Genomic DNA, 27,707 nt, shown 5'->3' with positions numbered 1-27,707 from the left:
AGTTGGAGGAAACGAGAGCTAAAATTCCTAGTGCATTTGAACACAATGTCAGTAGCATTCCAAAAGAATGCAACTGCAAACTACTGAACAAGGGAAAGAGCCCATCAAATAACCTGTGTGCTAACAAAGTTCACAAAAATACAATGAGAAATGTAGAATTACAATTTTTTTTATTGCAAAATGAAGATGTTTAAAACCGAAGTGTCAATGAAGCTAGAAATTACTTTTCATAAATAGGTAGAGAAATGGAAAGCAGTGGCTTTAAAAACAAAATCACAGAAATAAGGCTATTCATATCTCCAAACGGCAGCCTACAATATCTGTCAGTGTGACAAGAGTGTGCTGTGTGTGTCAGGAAGCAAGTGAGTGGTAAATAATGCAGCAACTCTCAGTCAAGAGAGTATGTGGTAGAAAGTGCACTGAGGTGAAGGTCCAGGCTAGCTTACTGATTTATTTATTGCTGATCTAAGAACATGGATGGAAAAAGGAAGTGAAGCATCGCTTCGATTAAGACGGAATTAACAGGTATTACAACATGGGTGGTTAAAAATGGAAAGAAATTGAGAGTCCAATGTAGATTAATCATAACTCCAAATTGCGTGCCATCTCAAACTGAAGCACATATCTTTCAACTTCTTTTTATTTGCTCATGGGATCTGAGCATCACTGGAAAGGACAGCATTTACTGTCCATTGCTTGATCAGGTTATGGTGAGCCACCTTGACGCCAGCAGCTTGACCACAGAAATATTACGGAAGGGTCTCCACAATTTTGACCCACCAACAATGGAGAACTAGTGTGTTCTCAACACAACTCCAGCATACAAAATCAATCCTCCTTTCCAACTGTAGTGTCGTGGTAAAATCACAACTATGCTTGTACAATAATTTTCAAACTACATATTTTAAATTGGGGGAAGTTATAGATGCATGGTGACATTGAACTGCGAAGAGACATGCGCACGCCCAAAAAAAAAGGTTGATCAGTTCCGGGTAAAGAGTTTTGTTTGGAATGCAAACCCAGAAACTATCTTAGTGTGATTGGATGAAAGTCCATTTTGGCCAGAATGGTGAATACATGAATACAATCCTGTGCCCTGTTGAAAAATAGTACGTTATTCGATATAAAAGACTGTGACAGTATGTATGAAGCAATATAGATCAGTGGAAGAATGTATGTTGAGGTTATGACATTCAAGTTTGAATTGGTGTAGTCAAAAGTGGTCCCTTTTTTAAAAAAAAAGTCTGAATCCTACACAAAGTACACCAGACGCTAGGATTCTCTTCACAGATGATATATAACCCTTGAAGTAATTCAATCATTTTCTCTTATCTACAGCATTAAACACACAAAACAGGCCCAATCACAAAATATGACCAGAACTGCAAGCAGGTTACAAAAATGGTAAATTTACATTAATTTACAAAGTGTTGAGTAAATGAATTTCAGGGTTAAAAATGTCAACATTGAACAACACCTCACACTTCCAGAGGCCAATCTGGAAGGGTCACTTCAATTGTGCAAGATTGGGTTGAAGTATGGGCAAAACAAATAAATTCAGCATGAACTATTAAAAGACAGACTTCACATACAACAGGATTTTAATCAGATTGCCTCAATTAATAGTGCTGTTATTTTCAGAACTACCTATCATTTGAAGGAGGCCTTCACTTTCCATGGCAATAAACTCACTTGATGTAGGTCCCTCCCAACTCCAACATCGCAAAATATTCAGGAAAGGTGGTTGACAGAAATGCCCACCTTCAGAACTCATCTAACTAAGCTAGTAGCAGGATATGTCTTCTGATCAGACACCTACACATATAATACTGTCATAAGAACAACTTTGCCCGTGACTTAGGTCAATTTGATGACACAGTTTAGTGGAATCAAACCACGCGATCCAATTTCAGCACCTTCACCAATTATTCAAAGAGTCTCCAAATCCTCAGTGAGCATCAAAAAAAAAACCAAGGCTCTGAACAGATAAAAATTTTAAAAGTGGCCTCTCTGAGCGATAAGAAGTATTTTGTCACATTGATAAGGTGAACCTGGAAAATTACTTGGTCAGTCAGACCAATGGACTGAGGGGAAACTACTTTGAATTCAAAACAGTTTTACATACATCTCAGGTGGCAGAACAGTTTTTGCAAATGTGTGTCGTGCTTTGACTTATTGTTCTACCCAGTATTGCTATGTACTCAAACAGCTCAGGGGATTTAAGCAATGGATGGGGCTCCGCATGGGTTATTTCAGAAACACCAGAGATGGATGGGACAAACTGGAATTCCTAATCCTGACTCTTCCTGCACTAAATTATTACTGTAACTCTAGAATAAGTCGTATATTATTTAAATATCAACAACTATTTATAAATGTACAAATTCCCTTTACAAATCAAACAGAATTTAACCAGTCAAGCATTTGGCATCAGCATTTTTTGATAATTAAGAAAACTGGTTTTCTTGCTGGGGTCCTCAAGATGGGTGGAGCAAACCTCCCATTCATCTGAACTCAGTTAGGAATTATATATTAGGCTAAATTAAATTATAGCTCAAAAGGAAAATGTCTGAGCATTCATCACCAGTTTCATATTAATTTCTGGAATCATGTAGATCAGTTCTCACCAAAATAAATGTCACATAATCAGTATAATATTTATAACTAATTTAGGAGTCTGACCTCAGAATATTAATTGCTTTTCCAATGAAGATAACAAAATTCATTATATAGTTTCTAGGCATCAGTTGGGTAAATCCACACCCAATAGCAAGTAAATCTGGACAAACTTATTACAATTTAATTTAGGGAGTTGTCTTTCCTCCAGAGCTCCCTGGAGGCAGTACCATGCTATCAGCCATCAAAGGAAACCGTGGGCTAACCACAGACAAGAAAAAAAAGGTTTTCCATGTCTAAATTTGGGAGGTAGTTGGGCAGACTTCCAGATTCAGTTTGCATTATCAAAAATCAACAGGGAAAAGGACTTTGGACTCTGCATTCTGAGGTGCTCGCTGTACGGTCCACAACATTACATGTGGGGAGAATAATATGGAATCCACGAGCAGCCCACGTGACCTACATGACTACCAAGTTAGTGATGCAGAGGGAAACCACCAAAAGAAATTCTGATCACAGCAAACTTTCACATTCCTGTCAACGTTTTTCCAGGTATGGAAAGAGACGGGGGAGGGAGCAAAATTAAGACATGTACTCTTTCTCAGAGCAGAACAACGAAAAGAAAACTGCAATTGAAAAATAAAACAGTTCCAGGCCATTACGTGTGCTTGATAATTAACGTTTGGAAAATGAGTGATTACTCTGCCCAATAAACCCATTATTCTCAGTGAAAGTTGTGTGCTCTGAAAGCATTAACATTTTTGGCCAAAGAGTGTTAGAATTTGTTTTCTAAATTCTGCTGTTTCAACTTCCCCATAGAGGAGAACTAAGTGTTGACTGTGTATTATTGGCAGCCTCACAGAGGCTAATTAGTCCAGACTATAACTGGGTAGCTTTGACCAGAACGTTTGGCTTCAAGACCCACCTGCTTTAGCGGTATGTCATAACATGTCTGAACGTTTTGATTAAAAATATATAAAAATATAAAACTGGGTTTGCTGGATATGATTAAGTTACATTAATTAGCAAAATCTCAGTTAGTGAAGAGGAAAACATAAAAACGCACTCATTCGAAAATCTTCACAATTAAGCCCAACAAGGAGCAGCAGGCAGTAACAATTCCATCAACCATTAGCCTTCATCTTTTGCCTAATCCATCCCATGCCTCATTTAAAAGCCATTAAGAAATTGTGATGTTTAAATCAGAAACTCCAAATAAAATGCACCTTCAGTGTTAGCAAGAGGGTTAACAAAAGGCAAAGCATGTGATGAATTGGGATAATGCATTACATTGAGGGGAGAGAGAGAGAGAGAGAGAGAAGGGGAGACTGGAGATGCAATATGACCTCTGTTTTTAAATGCAGTATAGAGTGCTGAATTATCACAACCCTTGCAGCTTTGAAACGCACTGAATTCTTTTCCTCCATCCTATCCCTGACCAGCAGCATTTTCAATTGTTTAACAAACATTCAAAGCTATGCTACTTAAAAACTGGAGGAAAACACTGCTGTAGCTAAATGGCATCTGTTGAATAACCTGAATGGGACTTGTTAGTGGCTTGTCAGCGATTCAGCACACAGTAGCTGTGACTAGCTCCCCAATGCACAGTGCAAGCGTGTCTCGACATGTCCAATTTCCCTCTGCAGGTTTTTAACTGACAGCCTTACAAGGCAGAATAACTCGGCAAAAAGTTGGGATCAGCAGGCAGTTGACCACAGCACAGGGTTTCGAAAGCAAAGGCAGGGAGATGAAGACATGAGCTTTCAGGGTTAAAGCAGACGAGGGAAAAGCTTAAACGTACCTGAGGTAGTTAGGACTATACACACAATGCTCAAAAACTACATTCAGTCAATTCTTTAAAATATGGGCTAAGGAACAATTCTTTGACACTTAAAAATAGTACCAAAAAGTAGTGCTATTTAAAAGGGGGGAGAAGAAACATGCAGTGAAAGCATAGCATCTCTGTACAGTGAAGCAGAATCGCAAATGAATCAGAAACAATAACAGAATTTAGTTAGGAATTAGTTTATGAATAACCATTGGTGAATTAATTCACACCCACCCTCCCTAAAATGAATTTGATTGATTTTGTGTGCAAAACAAGCTTTTAAAATTCACTCCCAAGTCACAAGATGAGGTGGCACTTTAAAATGACTTGGGAACAAGGCTGAATTTTGCCCTTGATGGCGATAGTTTGAAACAGTGATAAAACTGACAACCAAGGCTCTTTACAACACAGAAAACCTTGCAGTACTCCATGTTAAAAGGATCTGTCCATTCTGCTGCCAATCTTGAGAAACTGGGTCCAAATGGCTTGAGCCACTCAAGGCAAAGCTGTTTAAGTCATTTTTCTCTCCGGCTGGACTTAGTCCACATCTTCCCAAGACAAGTTCGAGAATATCCAGATTAAATAGCAATGTCATCCTGGTCAGGGGGGCTGAAGGCTGCAGCCCTGAGGATGTCCAGAGCATGAACCAAAATGAGGGTCCCTGTCAAGTGTTTCCAGCGCTTGGTGATGGGATGCTTCATTTTATCAAGCCCCAGGTGTAGTTCCTGAATCACATCCCTGTAGCTGTCTCCAATCTGTGCACTCCAGGTCAGCAAGAAGTCATAGGCTGGTTTCCACATAGCCTGGAAGAATACAAATCAATTAGACCTGCTATTTTGTACAACCACCTGTATTTATGAAACACCATTTACATTGCAAATTGTATTGATCCTTCCAGTGGCAGAAGGTATTTACTTTTTGCTAACCTTGTCACACCCTTCTATTCGAATAATAGCTTAGAAGCTGCATAGTATAATACACACCTAGCCACTTTTGAAAATTGTCAATCATTTAAAGGTTATGGGCATTGCTGGCTTGGCAGGAACTAGGAACTATGGCAGACAAAGGAGGTATTAATGTGATGTTTTACTTCAAATCGGATCCCATCTTACAGCCAATAACGTTTCTGCACATAACAAGGTTGGGGGCTTTCCCCAATACTGACATTTTGCTCACCCAATCAAAATTGAGTCACTTAAACAGACTTGGAATAAGGGGCTGAAATTGTTAACAGCAGAATTAATTCTATATATCCAGATTACAATAAAATTCACAATGACCCATGTCTCAGAATCAGAAACAGGGAAAAAAAAACAACTAGAATCTTTCAATCATGTGGAACCAAAAACCAAATCAGTTTTCCAAGGCAATTAACTTGTCAATGGCTCCATACTTGGGAAATTCTGGTGATTATCACAAACCTTCATTGGCTACTCAGCTGCATTATACCCAAGACAACAACAGGAAACTAGGCTTTGGATGTGAGTTATGTAAACAAGGATAGAGAGGAGGAGAGGAAAATAAAATCAGACTCCTGCTCATAAGTATTATCACTATGACTACACTGCATGTGCAATCCTCGACAAAAGACAGGATCATCTTAGCTGTAATATCCATAACAACAACTTACACTTACATGGTATCCTAATGTATGAATGACCCCAGATGCTTCACAGGAGCAATATAAAATGAAGAAAGACACAATCCATATCAGCAGTTCTTAGATCAGATAACCAAAAAAACTTAGTCAAAGTTTTTCAAAAGTATCTTAAAATGAGAGAGGGGAAAGGGAGGGGGAGATAGAAGATATAAGGTGAGCAACTTCCAGAATTTCAGGCTTCAACTATGGCGACCGATGATGATGTGATTATAAGTGTAGATGCATAAGAGGCCAGAATTAGTAGTGTAAAAATATCTCAAGAGGATAATGAGGTGGAGGAGACTATAGAGATAGGAAAAGGTAAGGCAGTGAAGGAATTAGTAAATTTAAGAAGTTTAGAACCAAGATATTGCTTGACCAGGAACCAAGGTAAATCAATGAGGTGAGTAGGTGATGAGAAACTAGGTCATGCTGCAAATTAAAACACAGGCAGCACAGTTTTAGACGATCTCAGGTTTATGGAGGGCAGATAGCAGAAGGCTAGCCAGGAGTGCATTGGAATAACAGGTAATTAGATTAGATTAGATTAGATTAGATTACATTACATTACATTACAGTGTGGAAACAGGCCCTTCGGCCCAACAAGTCCACACCGACCCGCCGAAGCGTAACCCACCCATACCCCTACATTTACCCCTTACCTAACACTACGGGCAGCTTAGCATGGCCAATTCACCTAACCCGCACATCTTTGGACTGTGGGAGGAAACCGGAGCACCCGGAGGAAACCCACGCAGACACGGGGAGAACGTGCAAACTCCACACAGTCAGTCGCCTGAGGCGCCTGAAAGGTACAAATTAAGGTTTCAGTAGCATTTGGGCTGATATAAGGTTGATGCAATCAGGGGAAACAGACACCAACAGAGATGAAATAGGCAAGGTAGGAAGTTCATTACAGGATCAATACAGTTGGCAAATCTGTTGATGCCTACTGCATAAACTGATACATGATGAAAACTAGATGTTGGTATGTGAGAGAGAGACTCCAACTGCAAGGCCTTCACACTGACCTTGACACAATAGCATTGCTTTAATCAGAAAGGAACAAATAATTCCTTTACATTAGCTAGAATTGCTCTGGAATATCACAGATACAGATTTGAAAACATTTGATTCAAGAGAGAGGCTAGATATCACAAATTCCCTGTGGCTGGTGGGGAGTACGGATCTCAGTCGATGGATTCCAGGACATACCCAAGAACTAATAAGAGAAGTCAACTAGGTCTGAGATTCAAACCTCCAAACCATTGCAGAAGAACAAATCACAACAGCCATCATTTTTAAAAGAGTTTGTTCTACGATTCCATAACCAAAGGGGAGGGTAGAAGGCAGGGTGGGCTGAGATGTGGAACTGAAGAATGGAAATTGAAAGTGCTTGCTGTTAAAAAGATTTTTTGAACAATCTTGAACTCCAATCCATCCCTATTAACTCTTGAGAAGATGTTTTATTTAAATATTAGTATTAATATTTTATTTTATTAATTTGGAAGTATAGAACTTGAGCACTGCTGAAGAAAATACACGTTTTCTCAAAGCTTTGTTTGCACTCATCAAGACAATTTTCAGAAAATATCAACGAAAAGGAAAACAACCTTATTCCATGTGTGAGAAGAAAGCACTGTTTGTATGGCAAGCGGACCATGGGGAAGGTATTGCCGTGGAGGATGCATCAGTGACATGAAGGCTAACATAAGATTGTCACGTTTGGTTTCAGCCCATATCTGATTATTCTGGAATGTCAAGCAACAGGGGAAGCTAGCTGTCTCGCAGCGCAGTAATGAGCGGTGTTCACCACTTGCATGGTGCCACTGACAAACCAAAAAGGCATTCTGTCTATCACACAAATGTGCCATGCTGCTATTGTGCACATCATATGTCCCAAAGCCTAGCAGATCATGTTGGACAAAACATCATTTTGGTTGTTCACAACTGCGAAAGCACTAACTGGAGCTCAACCAACCCGTGCTTGCAGAACTGAAAAAGTATTTAACATCAGATGTGAATCGCTGATTGGACATCATTGGTGAAATAATCCATGATGTGTGACAAATTACACTGATGACCAATTGAGGATTGTCATTTGGGTTTACAGTGTGATGCACCTGCATGCAGTGGAAGCTACGTAAATGGATACGTCATCCTGCAGGCAGAAGGAATATGCACATGTATCAAATCAATAAAACAGATGACAAGGGCAATACCTTGAAAAACCAGAGTCAACCTGCGTGATTTCAATTTAAACAAAACTTGGCAGTTACCCGTCAGCTGTCATCTAACTGGTGGATTCTGCACCGGCAATGTCGATCCCAATCGGAGTTCATTGCCAATCAATCAATACTTTCTTCTCATACACTATTAAAAAGATTGCTTTCCCTTTAAATTGATACACTTTTCAAATTGTCCTGATGAGTGCAAGGCGAAAAGAGAGAAGTCGTTTTCATTTGTGGAAAAACAGAACGAGAAGGCACAGATTTAAAATAATTAGCAAAAGGAGCAGCAGAGTTGTTAGGAAGCATCTTTTTTAAGCAGCGAGTGATTAGGATCTGGAATGTATAGCTTGAGAGAGTGTGGTGGGGACGGACTCAATTCCTGATTTCAAAACAGAATTGGCTCTGTCTAAAAAGGAAGAACGCGTGGAACTAAAGGGAAAAGATGGTGGATTGCCACTCGATATGTTAGACTCAAAGACAGAGTTGGCACAGACATGACTTGCTGAAGGGTCACCTCTGTGCTGTAAGCATTTCAGGGTTCTAGGAGTACTGATTATACCAGCAATATTGCCGAAATGCCTGAGTCTTTGCCTCTTGGAATAAGTCAATTCCATAATTTTAACAACCACACTTCCACTTTCTCTGTATCAAATCCTTGAACTGTTGATTTAAAACTGTTCGTTCAACATCAGTAATTCAAGCAGCCTGACAGTTAACTTTTTCCAAGCAGGCCTTGTTCCTCTCCTTGCTGTGCTATAGGTAACTATATCGCAAAGGTGAAATATTACTATTTACCCTGTTAAGTTTTCAGGGTTTCTTGGCAGAACTAGAAAACTCCAGATGAAACAAAATCTAGCGCTTTCAAGGCTGGGCTTAAGATGCAATGATGCAACCAACATAATTAAAAACAGATAAACTCAATGTTTTTGGAGTCTTACTTTGTACAAATTGGCTCCTGTGCTAGCTCCCTAATCAGCATATCATTGGTTTCAATTAGTTTTGGTACATTCTCTTTTAGAGGATAAGGAATTTCTGTCCTTTGCAAGCAGATGACCTCTTTGTTGGCGTGGTCAGGACAGACAGGGATGTTCACGGACAAGGTTGGGCTAATATTAGGGCTTTTGTTATTCACAAGTCAAGTTGTCCAGGGAATAACGGTACTGCAAAAATATGTTTTGTTTTAGCAATGCCTGAGGAGTGAGCTTAGATTGAAATGAGGGACCATTGTCAGATTAGCAAAAAACAATTATAGTGTGTCTCATTATAAGACAACAGCTTGATGGAGATCAGTAACATTTGTTATCACTGCTTAGCCGGACTAAATATATCAGATAGAACAGCAAACCAGGTGTGAAAAACAGAGCCATTCTCAAACTTCCCTACCATTTTTGGGAGAGAAACATTAACTCTGATTTTTGTCTATTCACACAGTTATCATTGCTTCTTCCCTAGACTCAAGGTGGGAAGAGCTTGTGACCATTCATTCCCACTTCAATGTTGGGCTAAATCCAGATGTCAGGAAGTGAGGCTTTTGATCGGCTGGGAGAGAGGAGAGTGAAAAAAAGCACGAGCAAGAGAAAAATAGAGAGAAAGTGAGGGAGGGAGAGAAAGTGAGGGAGGGAGAGAAAGTGAGAGAGGGAGAGAAAGTGAGGGAGGGAGAGAAAGAGAGGGATGGGGGTGGGCAGAGAAGGAGGGATGAGAGCAGGAGTCAACGAGCACAAACAACAAACAGGATGCAATCAATCTGAGTATCTTCCAGGAAACTCAATTCACTTGGAGACAGCGTCTCCTTTAAACTGGAAAGAGGGAACCAAGGCACGACATAATCCAGATTAAGGAGGAAGAGGCACAAGTTGAAACAGAAGTAATATGGATGGGCTTGTTGGACAACTGGAATTGAAGTATTTCAGGTGGGTATGCAAAGCCATGAAGCAGCACTCCTGCTTCTCCAAGTTCCACAGAATTGAAAAGCAAAACATGGCTGATACTGAGCGGGAACATACAGGGTACCCTGCACTGACACCTGGAGTCCCTTCAATGTCATCAAACTCTGACCTCCATTTTAATAAGTTACAATTGCAAACAATAGGCCCAGGAGTACACTGCCACAGCCTTGGTGACAGTGTGTCATTGTCTACACGTTGTGCCACTTTCTACTGGGTGGAACAGCTGAAAGGTCAGCTTTGTGCTTCGAGAATAGAAACAGCAAATTAGCCCATTTTTAAACCATCATTCTTCTCAACAGAAAAGACCCCGACTTGGGTGTGCAGGGCACAACTTCAAAACATGCAGAGGCACTGAACCTGTAAACATTGTGAATTATGAGGAGGATAGTGATAGATTTAAAGAGAACACACAAGAGTGGAATGGTCAGACACATGGCAAAGCAAATTTAACTTAAAGGAGTATGAAGTTAGATATTTTGGTGGAAGAAAGTAGGTGATAGATCTGAGCGAAGGGATGCAATTTTAGGAGACAAGGCAACAGAGAGTGCAAGCAGATGCAAGTCATTGAAGGGGACAGGACAGGTGGAAAAAGTGACTAAAACCATACAATACAGAATATGAAACAAAGAACTGTAAAGGCCAGAGATACGAAATGAAAAGAAAATGCTACATCTGTGGCAGCATCTGTGGAGAGAACAAAACTGAGTTAATGTTTCGAGACCGGTGACCAGTCTTCAGAACCCCTAGTGCAGATCTGAAGAAGGGTTACCAGACTCGAAACATTAACTCTGTTTCTTCTCCACACAGACGCTGCCAGACCTGCTCAGTTTCTCCAGTAATTTATGTTCTCGATACAGTACGGGATCCTGAGCTTACACACATAGCTCAAAAAAATGACATGATGATGAGTCTTGACAAAATAGTGCGCCTCAACCAGAAAACTGTGTGCAAGCCCAGGTCTATACATTAGTGGGAGTGCAGACAGATTTACAAGAATGGTTCAAGAGATGAGGATTTCAGTTATGTAGGCAGGCTGAGATTGTCTTCCATGAGGAAAGGTTTGAGATAGAGGTGTTCAAAAATGGTGGTGTAGGCAGAGTAAATAGGGGAAAACTGTTCTCATTGACAGAATGGTCAACAACTGGGGTCACCAATTTAAGGTGATTAACAGAAGTGCCAATGTCAAGATAAGGAAAACCGTTTCTTCATGCAGCAAGTAGTTAGGATCCGGAATGCCCTGTCTGAGAGCATGGTGGAGGCAGATTGTATAGTGGATTTTAAAAGAAAAGTTTAAATATTTGAACAGAATGTGCAGGCTCGGTGTAAAGGCACAGGGGTAAGACTAGCTGCATTGCCACTGCATGGAGCTTGCACAGACATAATGGACTGAATGACCTCATTCTGTGCTTTAGCTATTCCATCATCCAGACTTGGAAACAGGTGACACTGTCTTCAAAACTGCAGAATGTGTAACATCAGGGAGAGCTTGTTGAAGTGTGAAGAAAACAATGGTTTCAGGAAACCAGGTTAGCATATTAGAACTACATTACCAGGGGATTTAAATGAAACAAATTGTAAGAGGGTATTCAACTGGTAATTTAATAATTAGACAATATAAAGGCAAAAGGTTTGAGGGGTGAGGTTCCTTTGGGGACTTGAGCAAAAATGCAGAATGTTGTTTGAAGATAAAATGTCTACCAGAACCAAACATCTAATGCAGAAACGTTCTTAAAAAGAATAGATGTATCAATACAGTAGTACAAACGCAGCTTCAGATTCAGATACTGCATGCTGCACTGAGCTGGTGCTGGCTGAATAATCTCACCTCAGTCTCGACAACTCCATTCTTGTCTCTGTGCGGAGCTTCGTAAGCTTCCATCTGCTGCCGAGAAACTTTGGCCAGTTTCTCAGCTAATTCTCTCCATCTAGGGGCCACTTCAACGGCAGTGGTGAGGAGGACAAAATCCTGGATGAGCCTGGCAACCAGACCCTGACAATCGAGTTTCAACAAGGCCTGGGGGGGGGTGACAAAGAGGAAAATATTCAGAAGCTGTGAGATACAAACATAGGGTGGTCAGGAAAAGACCAACAGATCCACTGAGCCCATCCCATGCTTGATACATGGAGCACCGTGACGGCTATATGAACCATGGGTAGGTCATTCATACACTCAATAAGATTCTGGTTGTTCCATATTCCAGCCTACTCAGAGAAGCTTTCACCCTCTTGTTGATCAAGAAACTATGTCTTCCTTAAAAATAATTAAGGCTCGGTGACCACAGACTTTAAGTTTTTGGAAATCTCTTTCTCAAACATCTGGGAGCAAAGAATTATTTTCAACTCAGGTGAAACTCTATTTCTCCAAGAGTGATTTCCATTTTTAAATCTGCCCAGTTGAGGAAATGCCTTTTAAACATCCACCCTGTCAAGGATCCTCAGATCTTGCACGTTCCAATCAAGTGGCACCTCACAGCCTCCTAAACTCCAGCAGATACAAACCTATTCCATCTAACATCCCAGGTATTAATCTAGTTAGTGGACATCCTTAAACATTTCTTCCAGTCATCCTGTAGCTGTTTGGTCTTCAGGGAAAGGCAACAAAAAGAGTACAAAAATCCAGGATGAACAAAGGAATGTTACTCTTGAAAATTCCCGAAACTAGTCTGGGAGGTCACATAGTCCAATTGTTAACTACAAAGTTACTAACCTGCTTTATCTCTGCCCCAGTCAGGAACCCCAGTTGCCTGTCAAAGGGTTATAGAGTCAGTGCCCAGCACACCAGCTAGTCACACATTCCACACACACACAGACTGATCTCTGGGAAACGAACTACCTAATAATTCAATCAATTCCTACTCTCTCACACGGTCATCTCCTTTGGTCATCCTCACCTTGGTGAGGCAGATTATCCAATCCTTCATTATTCCATTGACCTTGATCAGCTCAGTTTTAAGTCCTAGTTTCTCTGTAACTACACCAAGAACCCTGAGGCCAAGTAGATCAAGTTCCTTAAGCAAGTGTTCATCGTTGTAATTCTCTACTGGCTCTTTCCAAGGGCTATATGTCACCAACTTAGTGGGTCGGATCAAAACTGGGCCCTGTACCCAAGCTGCAGTTTGCTGTATAACCCACAGAATGCCAAAATGGTGCCCTTTGTCTTGTGCACCAAGATCGTTTCCCTTTTAAACTTTCAGTAACATTCCCCACAAATAACATGGCATTCTGTGACCCAACTAATATGTGTGGCATTTAACTAAATCAATTACAATTTAACATTGTGGTGATATATGTACCAAGCACAACTAAACCTCTTGGCAGTCGACTGCATACCTACAAACACTTCATCCTTACGTTGGATTTTGGCATCAAGTTGCTGGCTGCCTAGAGTCACAAACAATCTGTTAACAAACTGTCCACATCACTGCCCCGGTCATTAAGTAAGACAATTGTAGGCTTCACACCAATCCCTGGGACGATCACCTCCATGATGATACTCATTCCCTTCTGGGCTGTGGGGCTGCAGCCAATACCCATTCCAATGTTACAAATTGCAACTGATATCACAAGACTATAATGTAAAATCTACATCAAACACTAAAGTATTTGTTGCTAATTTGTGTAAGGATAATACAAGGGACAGTTTTAACACTTTTGCTAAATCCTGCTGCTTTTGGAGGATAGAAACATCTCCCAAACTAGTTCTCTCAAGACGCACCAGGTACAGCAGTACTTGCACCTAATGGCAGTGGAGGACCAATGGTAACAATAAGGTTCTATTACAAGGCATTCAATCAACGGAGCATGTACATAGTCTACTGTGGCTATCAATGCAACTGAATTAGAGAGATTGTACAGCCTTAGGATATACTGAAACATCTTCAGTATCAGAAAGCATATCTTTTGTAATAGTCTGCTTTGCAGCTACCCAATAGCATTTGTAGAACTACTGGATCATACAGCTCAAATGGAGGCAATTCAGTCCATCAATTCTATGACCATATCTAGTTAGTCCCACTCCCCAGCTTTCTCTGCATTCAGGATACCCAGTGATATAATTATGATATTCCTGCAGAGGTGGGACAGTACTGTAGGAGCCAAGAAATATGTTGGCAGATAAAATGTGAGTTTCATAGGTGTCTGACGTGGCTCAGTGGGAGCACTCCCAACGTGGCAGCCGAGGGCTGCAGGTTTAAGTCCCACAGTGAAGGGGTTCATCATTGAGGTCCCAAGCCCTAAAGAACCAAATGGTCAATAATGAGGGGGAAATGGGCAGTAGTAAGCTCAACATATATCTTCCTCTCTCCTGCCACTTTTACTCAGCTGTTTTAATGCATATTCTTCATGGAAACTACTTCCAATTAGCAGGGGAAAGAGGAGATAGATCCTGTCTCACTCAGGGCTTGGAAAGGCTATTTCACTAGTTGTAACACAATTCCTTTCAGAAAGGTGTTGAACAGTCGTTGAGTGGCTCAACAGTTTCTTGATTACAGGGCTCGTTCAGTCTCCACAATTCAGCAACCTAGATATTTGTCTGTAATTGTTTATCCTTTTAGCTATTGCAGTGGAAGCCGAGATGATGAATGATTTTAAAAGATTTTAAATTAGACAGGCGCTTGAAGGAAACACTTGCAGTGCTATTGGGAGAGCAGGGAACTCACAGGATGGCATTACAGATAAGCACATTGGAAGTGATGGGCTGAATAGCCTCTGTTAGCGCTGCAATGACTGCATCACTGCTAATAGTGATGTTTAAGTACCTGATTCGCTCCACTTTGTGGAGGTAGGGGGTGATGGCTGCGAGGGCGGAGGACAGTTGTTAATACCATACAATATAGAACTAGCAAAAATGGGTCTGGGCAGCTCATGTTAGTGTAAGATCGACAATTGGCGAACTGGCTTGGAACGGTGAGCCGACAACAAAACACTGTGAATGGAGATTACACTGAAAGAAAGCTACAAAGAGGAATCCCCGGGGAAGACTGATATTAAGACGACACAGCAATTCAATCAGAGTGGATAATACATCCATTCAGTTCACTGCACTGTGAAGGTAACAGTGCCTGTGCCCTTAGCTCTAAAACAGACAGGCCAGTTGTCTCCTTCTCAATATCAACTTGCAGTTTTGTTTCATGGTGCCTGAGTCTGAACGGGATGTAGGTAACAGAGAGAGACAATGAAGTGTCCTCCCCCTCACTTCCCAACCTAAAGTGAAGAAACACAACGGCAGAGACACGTGGAGACAGCTGGGATTCAGGAATGACGACAAGCACACAAGGAAACTAAAACAACTGCAGAACAAACAAAATAACTTAGCCAAATATTAGTTTAAAATAAAAACAATACAAAGTTGCTGCACCGGCTGCACTGTTCAGGACAGACATAATACTCTTTGCATTTATGTGACATAATATTCTTTGCATTTACGTAACATCTTATTGCACTGGTTACAGTAAGATTCTACACTGAGGAGCCTAATGTATTCTATACCAAAAATTAATATCACCACTTTCACCAATTTCTCTCAGCAGCTGGGATGTCAAGTCGGTATAGCTAAGGCACAGTGAGGTACAGGGCAGCATGATGAGATGCAGGGCAGCTGTGGCACGCTGAGGTGTGGGTAAGCCATGGCATGGCTAGATGCCGGGCAGCTGGGATACAGCCAAGGTGGATGCCCTTTTCCTGGTTTCTGAGCTTACCAAGCAATGAAGCAACGCAGTTGTGTTAGATTTTCATACACTGAGAAATTCAAATAAAATGGTTGCATATGAATGAGAATTGCTTTGGTTTCAGCCCGACACGAGTCTTTGATACAGGCTGTTGCTCTTGTGTAGTATTGACTGAGAACGATGGTGCACTATGAGAAGCACAAACATTTGAAATGAGGCAACAATCCAGGGGCAGGATCATCTAATCAGTCATTCGGGGGCTATTAAAAGATCCAACGATTGTACAGGCATCTTTTCTATAACACAGTTGTTGTGTTCTTGTGCAATCCTGTGCTATATAAAATGTGGGCAATAAAAATAGCACTTAAAGTGTTGACAATGCAATCGCGTTATAGCCAACACTTTAATGCCACCATACCCACATATAGCAGTGGTTAGCACTGCTGCCTCACAGCGTCAGGGACCCGATTTGATTCCTGCCTCGGGCGACTGTCTGTGTGGAGTTTGCACATTCTCCCCACGTGTGCGTGGGTTTCCTCCGGTTTCCTCCCACAATCCAAAGATGTGCAGGTTAGGTGCATTGGCCATGCTAAATTGTCCCATAGTGTTAGGTGCATTAGTCAGGGGTAAGTGTATGGTAGGGGAATGGGTCGAGGTGGGTTACTCTTTGGAGGGTTGGTGTGGACCTGCTGGGCCGAAGGGTCTGTTTCCACACTGTAGGGAATCTAATCTAAACAGCGTCCCCTATTCGTCAATCACTTTATAGTGAATTAGTGTTGATGAAACGCACATTATAGAGAAGAACCAGTAATTCAATGACCATTCCAGAAGACATGACAATACTTCCCGATAGTGATGCGGATCAGGAGAAAGAGTTTGATTTAAAGCATACCCAAACAGATTGCTTTAAACTGATTTGTATGGATAAAACAGTAAAGCAATTAAGGAGACCCTGAAAGGGGTGTGGCCATGTGCTCTTTTAATACTTAAGAGACTATTCAGGAGAATTGGTGCTCCTGACACCATGCTATGGAATTCAAGTGGTTTCAATGACTCAGCATCATAGTGGAGGGATGCAGAACACATCTTGCGGTATTAATGAATAAACAAAGGTCTGTTTCCATGAAGAAATTAGATTTTTAACCTATGGCTCAGCGAGCATCAGCCACATCATGGTGAGCTATTTGCACCACTTCAGTATTGAGCTTCTAGTAGCTAAGTAGCATCAATGGCATACACAAACTTTCAACAAAATTAAGGCCCACCAGCATTGCCTGGACATCAGTGCCACTCCACGATGATCCATGCTGAAACCATTTTTCAACTAATTTTCATTGCTCCACCCATTAAAGGTGAAGGAATGAATACTTATTTTCCCATGGCCTGCAATATATTGCAATGGGTGGCCTGGAAATGGCAAAATTTCCTCAACGTTGTTATAGAAAATGGGAATATATACACTTCGAAGAAAAAGGGACACGTGTACACAATTATCTGTAGCAATTCTGAACCTTGCAATCTTACTGTACTGTCATGATGAATGTTACTTGATGAGTAAAGCCCGCACAGTGAGTTCTGCTTGAACGACAATGAATTAAGTTGCACAATTTCGGGCTTGGACCATGGTTTCACCGTGATTATAAGAAATGATTTAATTCAAAATCATGACTTGGTGCTTGGTAACATTTCCCTCCATAGTCTTCCATTAGGACATGTTCACAGAAGGTGCACAATGAATACAGTCAACGTATACTCAATGAGGATAGGTTATGTTATTTTTCAAAAGATTCAGCACTGAAAAAGTGCACCACCCCCAGGCCAATTTTGACATTTAATGACTGACATTTAAATTAATCTAAGGCATTCCAAAATTTTACAGACAATTAAGAGGAAAACTGCAGGCTTCAGTTAGTGCCCCGCCAACATTCCTCTGTAATATGTATCAACTACACCCCCTCTCCCTGACGTGCAAAACAGCAACGTGCTTTCTTCAGTTTGAAAATGCAATTAATTATGACAAGCACATCCTGCTTGGATCAAAGCCAATAATTCCTTGAAAACAGCTCATTTCCTTTGTCGTCATTTCTGCTGTTGACAAAGACGAGAGAGAGAGAAAGGGTTCTGAGCGTTGCTTCCCATAGGTCTTGTCACCTTTAAAGGCTGGCATTTGGGGAGCCTGAGCTAAATCCATGGACAAGAGAGAAAGCTAGAGGATCAGATTTGTAAATGCACTGCAACAGTTCAACCAGTTAAAAGAGGCAAATTAGATCTGGCATCATGAGTGTGTTAAACTGACTCAACGTTGTGAAACATTACTGAGCCCTCGATTGAAGAAAGACACATTTCCATTGCACCTTTTATAACCTCAGGATATCGTAAAATCCTTTACAATGAATAAAGTACATTCATAATATAGTCACTGTTGTGTTGTTGAGATGTAGCAGGCAACTTATGTGCAGCAAACTCTCAAACAGCTCAAATAACTGAATAACTTGCTTAATGCTCTTTCAGGGACATTGTAGGAGCATCTCACACCCCCAGCACTTCAAGTATGCTACCTTTTACATTTACCTAAGTGCCTCATACAAAAGATGACACCTTTGACAGTGCAGCGTTCCCTCAGTATTGCACACAAGTGCTAAACCAGAATGGAGCTTTAGTTGGTGCTATTCTTGCTCAAGATGGGAGTCAAGGCTGGCAATTGTACAGATGCCAATAACATTGGCTTGTTTTCAGCAGAGTTACACATGTCCGACTCCAATGTTACTATAGACAAGTCCTCGCTTTCCAATTGTTATTTGCAAATATGGCTGAAGTAGCAGGCTAAATGAAGAACAATGTAACTTTTATTATTGTAATGTGTACATTGGAAATGCAGAGAAAATAACTACACTCTCTACATTCCTGACTCATACACACATTATACCTTAAGTTTAGAGATTTCCAAACTTTCTAGTTTGAGAAACGTGATTAATAGAAACAAGAACCAATAGATAAATTCATTGGATTTAAAAGCGAGAAGAGCTCTCCTCAGTATTTCTTCCATAATATACATCAAGAAGAACCTTTTCTGAAGAACGTGCATCCTAGAAAAAATACTTATACTAAGATAGCCACCACATCAAGCTCGGGATGTATGTGTAGCATATAGCAAGGTGACAACTGATGAACAAAGAAACTTACACATAACTACATGCAGTTTCTGTCCACTGAATTGTAGATCGAAATACACTTCCAAAGAGCCACAGCTCCCTTCCTTTCCCTTCAGAAATTGATCTCCAGCTACTCACCCACCCCAGGATGGATGGAACAGAGCTGTGAACTAGCAGCTCCAGTATCTCTGAAGGCCTGATAGAATTGCAAATGAAAACCTGCAAGGATAAGGAGATCATAGTCCAAGATTCATAATGTCCAATCCGTTGTGAGATGAGCTTCCATTTCATACACCTGGCCCCAGTCTTGGATATCTTTTTCAGGTGAAAAAGATAAGGCATCCAAAGCTAACAAAAATGAATCTATGTAGAAATAGAGGCAATCATTAGTGAGGTAGGAGACACAAAGGAACAATAGGTATTGGTGTCAACTGGTGAGATGTGACCAATGGTAGCGCCCAGACACTTGCAATGAGCCTCAGCTTTTCACCATATTTAGAAATGCCTTGTATGAAGGAATAAAGAGCCATGATTTCAGATTTACTGACATCAGCAAGATGGGTGACAAACAAGTATGTTAGTTGACAGCAAAAATTTGCTAAAGTGACACTGATAAATTAAGCAAACAGGCAACATTGGTTCTAATGGGTTCAATGTGATCAAGTGTGAGACCATTCGTCTCAGAGTCAAGAAAGAAAGAAAGGCAAGAGTATTTTCTAAATGCGGAGAAGCTATGATCAGTGAAGGATGATCAGTGAAGGTACAAAGAGACTTAGGAGTCTGTAGACAGATGTCACTGACAACTATTAGATGTGTTAAAAAAAACTAATCCATAAAAATAATTCAAGAGGATTGGATTAAATTACAGCTGCACAGAGTTCTACTTACTCCCCATTTCTAAGCAACTCAGGAACAGCAGATTTGTTTTGCCAGAGCACAAATTCATCTGAATGATACCTGGGCTAATTAAAAGGACAGGTTAGATCATAGGATTAGATCACAGAATCGCTGCAGTGTGGAAACAGGCACTTCGGCCCAGCAAATCCACACCGACCCTCTGAAGAGTACCCCACCCAAACCCAATCCCCGAATTAGATTAGATTACTTACAGTGTGGAAACAGGTCCTTCGGCCCAACAAGTCCACACCGACCCGCCGAAGCGCAAACCACCCATACCCCTACATTTACCCCTTACCTAACACTATGGGGAATTTAGCATGGTCAACCCACCTGACCTGCACATCTTTGGACTGTGGGAGGAAACCGGAGCACCCGGAGGAAACCCACGCAGACACGGGGAGAACGTGCAAACTCCACAAAGTCGCCTGAGGTGGGAATTGAACCCGGGTCTCTGGCGCTGTGAGGCAGCAGTGCTAACCACTGTACCACCGTGCTGCCCACTAATGAACTGTTGCATTTGGGAGCCTTATATTTCCTTGTGTATAGATGGTTAAGAGTTGATTTAATTGAAGATACTTTTGATGATTAAAGGCCAAGAGATAGCGAGCAAGCAAGAAACTTGTTCCTTTCATGTTAAGAATACAAAACCAAGTTAATACAAGGATAAGACAACTGGACTTGAGAATAAAATTCAGGGTCAACGTTAGGAAGCACTTCTTCACACGAAGGCAGTGGAAATCTAAACTCCCTGTGCTTAAAATAAATCTTTTGGAGGCTGGAAATCAAATGAAGATTTTAAAACTGAGATTGATATGTGTGTACTCGGCAAGGATGATAAGGCTAAGGAACCAACTGCCCAAATGGAGGTAAGATGTGGATCGACCATGAGCAGATTGAATATTAGAACATACTTGTGGGACGGAAAGGCCTCGTCTTATTTTACACTTATGTAATAACAGCACATTATATGACTATTAGTTTGAGAACTGGATGTGATCTATCCCAGGTTGCTGAGAGGCGCAAGAGAGGAAATATCTGGGGCCCTGACTGATATTTTTGTAGCATCCTTAAACACAGGTGAAGTGCTGGAGGACTGGAAGGTTGCTCATGTTGTCCCCCTGTACAAGAAGGGTAGTAGGGATATTCCAGGTAACTACAGACCAGTGAGCCTGCGTGAGTGGTGGGAAAGTTGCTGGAGAAGGTACTGAGGGTTAAAATCTATTTATATTTGGAAACGAATGGGCTTATCAGTGATAGGCAACATGGTTTTGTGCCAGGGCGATTGTGCCTTACCAATTTAATAGAGTTCTTTGAGGAAGTGACCAAGTTGATAGATAAAGGAAAGGGTGTGGATGTCATATACATGGACTTTGGTGAGGCGTATGATAAGGTTCCTCATGGTTAACTAATGGAGAAAGTGAAGTCACATAGTGTGCAGAGTGTTCTAGCTAGGTAGATAAAGAACTGGTTGAGCAACAGAAGACAGAGTAATAGTTAAAGGGAGTTTCTCGAAATGGAGTAAGGTGACCAGTGGTGTTCCACAGGGATCATTGCTGGGGCCACTGTTTGTGATATACATAAACGATCTGGAAGTTGGTCTGATCAGTAAGTTTGCAGATGACACGAAGTTTGGTGGAGTAGCAGAAAGAATAGGGGACTATCAAAGAATACAGAAGAATGTAGATAGACTGGAGAGTTGGGTGGAGAAGTGGTCGATGGATTTCAATCTAAGCAAATATGAGGTGATGCTTCTTGGGAAGTATATTTCTAAAGCAAACTATACTGTAAATGAAAGAGCCTTGGGAAAAGTTGATGAGCAGAGAGATCTGGGAGTTCAGGTCCATTGTACCTGAAGATGGCTGCACAGGTGGATAAAGTGGTCAAGAAGGCATATAGTATGCTTGCCTTCATCGGACGAGGTATTGAGTATAAGAGCTGGCAGGTCATGTTAAAATTGTACAGACTTTGGTTCAGCCGTGTTTAGAATACTAAGTACAGTTCTGGTCACCAAGTTACCAAAAGGATGTGGGCGCTTTGGAAAGGGTGCAGCGAAGGTTTATGAGGGTGTTCCCTGCGATGGAAGGTGCTATCTACGAAGAGAGGTTGAGTAGGTTAGGATTGTTTTCATTAGAAAAAAGGAGATTGAAGCGGGACCTGATTGAGGTCTACAAAATCATGAAGGGTATAGACAGGGTAGAGATAAGCTTTTTCCCAGGGTGAGGGTTTCAATAACAAGAGGTCACGTGTTCAAGGTGAAAGGTGAAATGTTTAAGGGGGATACACATGGAAAGTACTTTACACAGAGGGTGGTAAGTGCCTGCAACGTGTTGCCAGCAGAGGTAGTAGAGGCAGGCACTGTAAATTCACTTAAGGTGCATCTGGACAGATGCATGAGTAGGTGGGGAGCAGAGGGATGCAGATGCTTAGGATTGGGCAGTAGGTTTTGCACTGGCTCAGGCTTGGACGGCCGAAGGGCCTGGTCTTGGGCTGTAAATTTTCTTTGTTCTTTTCTTTATCCTGGCAAAGTGCAGCTATCATGACTACTGTATCTAGCACATTCTGTGTACAGTAGTTACATAATACCAGCACAGCTATAATGATCCTTCCAAAAGGTAGTCAAAGAGTCTCAGATTAAACAGGACAGACCAATGATCCATCAAGTAGACTTATGATTTATCAGATATACTTCAAAAATTGAATATCTGTTTAATAACAGTTTCAGAACGGTGGTCAGAATAGACTGCATACAAAATGAAAACGCTCCTTTTCGACGTATTAATTAGACTTTCCTGTTTTTAGATGCTTGTGACTCCACTGTGCATTGCCACAATTGGTAATTTAGAATGTTTTGTGAGTTACACTGCCTCAACAATTGAGAAATTTACATCATAGTAGATGTGAACAGATCACTGCATCTTTTAATTGTACATGAATAACAAGTCTGGGGGATACAGAATTGCTTTCTTATGCAATGAGGAACTAGAATTTGGAATGCATTGCCTGATAAGGTTACTCTCACAATGTAATGAATAACCTCAAAAGGGAATGAAGAGAAGCAAGTCGCTTCCAACCTGGGCTACTAATGTCCTTTTGGGCAGAAGCTCTGCTGTCTTTGCCTGGTCTGGTCCACATGGGACTCCAGATACACAGCAATGTGGTTGAGTCTTAACTGCCCTCTGAAATGACTTAGCAAGACACTCAGTTCAAAGGCAATTAGGGATGGACACTAAATGCTGGCCTTGTGAATGATGCCTGCATCTCTAAGAAAAACAGCCCAGAAGTTCTGGTTAGAGGAACAGTAAATGCATTCAATAAATGCATGAGGCATGTCTCAGTGAAGCACTCTGGAGGAGAATCTAATACCAGACAGAATGATGGGGAAAAAGTGCAGAAGGGGTTGTCGCCCCAAAAGGCCAGGATGTGGAGGTGCCAGTGTTGGACAGGAGTGGACAATATTGAAAATCACACCACACCAGGTTTGGTCCAACAGGTTTATTTGGAAGTACAAGCTTTCGGAGCGCTGTTCCTTCGACTAGCTACCTGAAGAAGGAGCAGTGCTCGGAAAGCTTGTACTTCCAAATAAACCTGCTGGACTAAACCTGGTGTGGTGTGATTTTTAAACTTCGTCCTTGGAAAGGGATAGTGGAAAGTCAACAATGCAAAAAACATCCCTGATATGAATCCACCTGAAACTGGTCAAAAATTATTTTAGACAGGTTGAACCCTTGCTTCTCTGCCACAATACATGGCTCCAAACAGTAGCATTGAAGCAGAAACAACATCAAAATGTATGAGACGTTAACCTACATTGTCCACATGGAGACGAGAGGCCAACAAGAAGCAGTTGGGTCACAAAACATGAGACACTGTTGCAATGTCAATGCTGTGTCATTTGCTATTTTGTGTAGCATCCAGCTATTCACTTTCAAAATTTCTCTGTTACTCAAGTATAACTCAACCCTCTCATCTTTCACATTGTTCATGGGATGACAGTATCACTGGATAGATCCAATGCTAAGAGCGTTTGAAAAGTTGGTGGTGAGTTGCCTTCTCTGACTGCTGTAGTCCATGTACTGTAGGTGCATGCTCAATTCCGCTGGGGACGGAGACCTAGGCTGTGAACAAACATGGATCGTCCAGGCTCAGTGAAGAAACAGTGAAATATTTCTACATCAGGATAGTTGCTGGGAACTTGCAGGCAGTAATGCTCATGCATCTGCTATCTTTGTCCTTCCAGATGGCAAAGGTTGTGGGTTTGGAAGGTGTCGAAGGAGACTTGGTGAGTTGTTACAGTCAGGAACAAACTATCTGGACTTATCAATTGTTTTCGTCCCCTGAGTATTGCTTTACTGATCTAGCAATATAATTGCTTGCTCTGATATTTCCCATTTCAAATGCATCAACTGGTTAGCATATGGTAGCCACAGTCTTCAGCCTAATTCTCAGAGGTGATCCATGCACTGTTCTAATTCAGTTCAAGAACAAACCAGATGGGACCCATCTCACAAGGGGAAAGGATTTTTACACCACAGCATGCACAGAACCCAAAAGATCAAATAAATGACTAATTGACATATGCATTCAACAGAACAACAGAGCATAAGGATATGGTAGAACTTCAAAAGGATGTGAGCAGGTTGGCAGAATGCAATGACCAGTGACAAGAGTAAATTTAATGCGAAGTCAGTCATTTTAGTAGGAAGAATGCAAAATAAAGGTACAATTCTTAAGGTAATGCAAAAGGGGAGGGACCTACTTGTAAATGTGCACAATCACTGAAAGTGTACTTTATCAATAGAGGCATCCCTAGCTTTATTAACAGGACTTAGAGCACAAAAGCAACACAGTTTTACGGAAAATGTGCGGAAGTATTTCAGCTTCAACTGGGATGACGGTGTTCATCTGATTGTTACTGTTCAGAAAGGGCATGATGTTCTTAAAGAGGGTGGAGAAAAGATTTTGAGAATGGTTTCTGAAAAAGAATTTTAGATATGTATTTAGATTAAGGGGGTTGGGACTGTTCTCTTCAGAGAAGAAAGGTTTGGGGGAGATTTGATAGAGGCATTCAAAATCATGAGGTATCTGGACAGAACAGTCAGGAAGGATTGAGCAGCAGATGGCACAGATTTGAGGTAATTGACAAAGCAGCAATGGTGACAGGAGGGAAATTATTTTCGCACAGTGAGTGACTAGAGCCTGGCATGCACTTCTGAGAAAGGGGGGTGGAGGCAGGCTCAATCAAGGCATTCAAAAAAGATTTTCTGAAAAGGAAACAATTCCAGGGTTAATGGAGAAAAGATGGGAGAATGGCATCGGGTGATTTGTTCCTGCAAAGGAATAATAACGCAATGTCACTGACACGATGGGCTTCTGCGTGCCTCAGCCATCCCATGACTTCATATTTCCACTGGTGTTCACACTTACAGTGTGCAATGAGGAAAGTAAGAACCAAGTAGATCATCACATCCTTTAGGGATCATGTTCAATGCAGTCACCACTGCTTTGGGATAAGTCTCATGGCGGTTCACAACAGAGTTCTAGGTTCTTCAGTTCTAGCTACTCACCAACATGGAGCCAAAGTAAGAATCTTGCATCTACAGTGAACAGCTATTGCTCAATGTGGAAGTCTCTACTGTGATGCTCTCTGCCAACTGACTTCTGAACAAAACTCACAAATTATTTCTCTGGCCCTCTTTTCCCCCACCCCCACACACCATGTCCGTCCTCCCATCCTGACAAACCCCTGGAAGAAAACACAAGCAGAAAATTACATATTTCCACTTCCTAAGATGAGGTCAGCTCAGTCAGTCAGTCTGTATTTCTGACCTTCCTGGAAATAGTTTCCTCGAAAAGAATTCACACACAGGTAGTAGACACTCCAAGTACTGTTCAAAGCCCAGAGATCGAGATCACACAAAACATATAGTGAAAGTTCCTCACAAGGCTGCATGGATTCTGTCAGGATCCTCAAGGTCAGATTTAAGATGCTTCCTAGTGCAACAGCCCCACTGAACACAGATGCTCTGGGCCTCTGTTGCCATGGTTAGGCTCCAATTTATGAATCCACAGTTAATTCACCAGAATTTCAACAACTCTCCTTTAGTCATGTCTGACAGACTGAAAAAGAGAACAAATAACGTATCCCCCTTCTTCTCTGGCTGGAGTCTTTTTAAAACGATCAGCGTGGAGAGATTTCACATGCAGGGTTATAGTACATGGCGGCAACAGATTGCTCGAATAAGAAAGGACAGCCCATTTCCCAATCTTGTATTCGTCACAAATACAAAAATCATTTCAGATTCAAGTGCTGAGGATATTTAAAAGGGAAATGGAGAGAGAATCTGTCACAACCTACAAGAATAGGTGGCATGGTGGCACAGTGGTTAGCACTGCTGCCTCACAGCACCAGAGACCCGGGTTCAATTCCCGCCTCAGGCGACTGTCTGTGTGGAGTTTGCACATTCTCCCCGTGTCTGCATGGGTTTCCTCCGGGTGCTCTGGTTTCCTCCCACAGTCCAAAAATGTGCAGGTTAGGTGAATTGGTCATGCTAAATTGCCCATAGTGTTAGGTCCGGGGTAAATGTAGGGGAATGGGTCTGGGTGGGTGAGCTTCGGCAGGTCGGTGTGGACTTGTTGGGCTGAAGGGCCTGTTTCCACACTAAGTAATCTAATCTAATCTAATATACTGCGGCTCTCACCATTTTAGATTAGATTCTCTACAATGTGGACAGAGGCCCTTCGGCCCAACAAGACCAACCTTCCAAAGAGTAACTCACCCAGACCCATTTCCCTTTGACTAATGCACCTGACCTATACATCCCTGAACACTACGGGCAATTTAGCATGGACAATTCACCTGACCTGCCATCTTTAGACAGTGAGAGGAAACCGGAGCACCCGGAGGAAACCATGCAGACACGGGGAGAATACGCAAACTCCACACAGTCGCTCAAGGCTGGAATCAAACCTGGGACCATGGTGCTGTGAGGCAGCAGTGCTAACCACTGAGCCATCGTGCCACCCAACATTGTTCTGATTGATCCCCAGATCTCTAAACCTTACTGAATACAAGGAGTCCATTCTGCCCATTCTTCCTGCCTGAAAGAACAGCCTTGCTGAATCCCACATCCCTGCTTTATTGTTTATAACTCTGTGAAGTCCCCCATTTCCAGCAATTCTTCCAACTCCTTTCTAAAATGGTTGATGGGAATCAGCTTCCAACTGCCTTACTGGGTCAAGCATTTCAAATCCCAATAACTGACAGAAAACATCTCTCATCTCCCCACATTACCCTCACTCAATGATTTTTAAAAAACCCACTGGCCTATGGCCTCTTGACCCCATTAGCCAGAGGGAATAGTCCTTTTCTCTCTTTATCAAAAGCTCTCATCATCTTGGAATTAGGTCACCCATTAACCTTCCAGTTCCAAGGAGAACAGACCCTAATTTTTCCATTCCTGCATTCCCAAGTGAAGTCCCTCATACATTGACAGTGACAGGAGAGTTTGAGAAAGCAGTTCGTAAAACACATGGGTTCCCAGCTTTTATGAAAAAAGTAGCACAAAGTATAAACACAACCAAACTTTGATGAACCTGTGAGGAATTCTGCCTTGGCCTCAACTAGAATATTATGGCTGATTCCGGGCCCTACAATGTGGAAAGGCTGTGAAAGCATCAGAGAGAGAGTAAGAGAGTGAGAGAGAGAGAGACAGAGAGAGACAGAGAGAGA

At 41.6% G+C, this 27,707-nt stretch overlaps 1 protein-coding gene across 1 annotated transcript in view; it reads right to left on the bottom strand.

Annotated features, from left to right (window-relative positions):
* Positions 1 to 153: 153 nt before the first annotated feature.
* Positions 154 to 27,707, bottom strand: part of LOC122551354 (SH3 domain-binding protein 4-like) — a 66,059-nt gene continuing 38,505 nt past the window's right edge. Inside the window, exons 4-5 of the mRNA XM_043693095.1 lie at positions 12,086 to 12,274; positions 154 to 5,247 (exon numbers count right to left, since the gene is read on the bottom strand). Coding sequence (XP_043549030.1) covers positions 5,023 to 5,247; positions 12,086 to 12,274 — 414 coding nt within the window. The 3' untranslated portion in view covers positions 154 to 5,022. The remainder of the gene's footprint in view (positions 5,248 to 12,085; positions 12,275 to 27,707) is intronic.

This window comes from Chiloscyllium plagiosum, chromosome 7, assembly GCF_004010195.1.
Source record: "Chiloscyllium plagiosum isolate BGI_BamShark_2017 chromosome 7, ASM401019v2, whole genome shotgun sequence".
NCBI classification, from domain to species: Eukaryota; Metazoa; Chordata; class Chondrichthyes; order Orectolobiformes; family Hemiscylliidae; genus Chiloscyllium; species Chiloscyllium plagiosum.
This window is presented reverse-complemented; position numbering and strand designations above follow the sequence as displayed.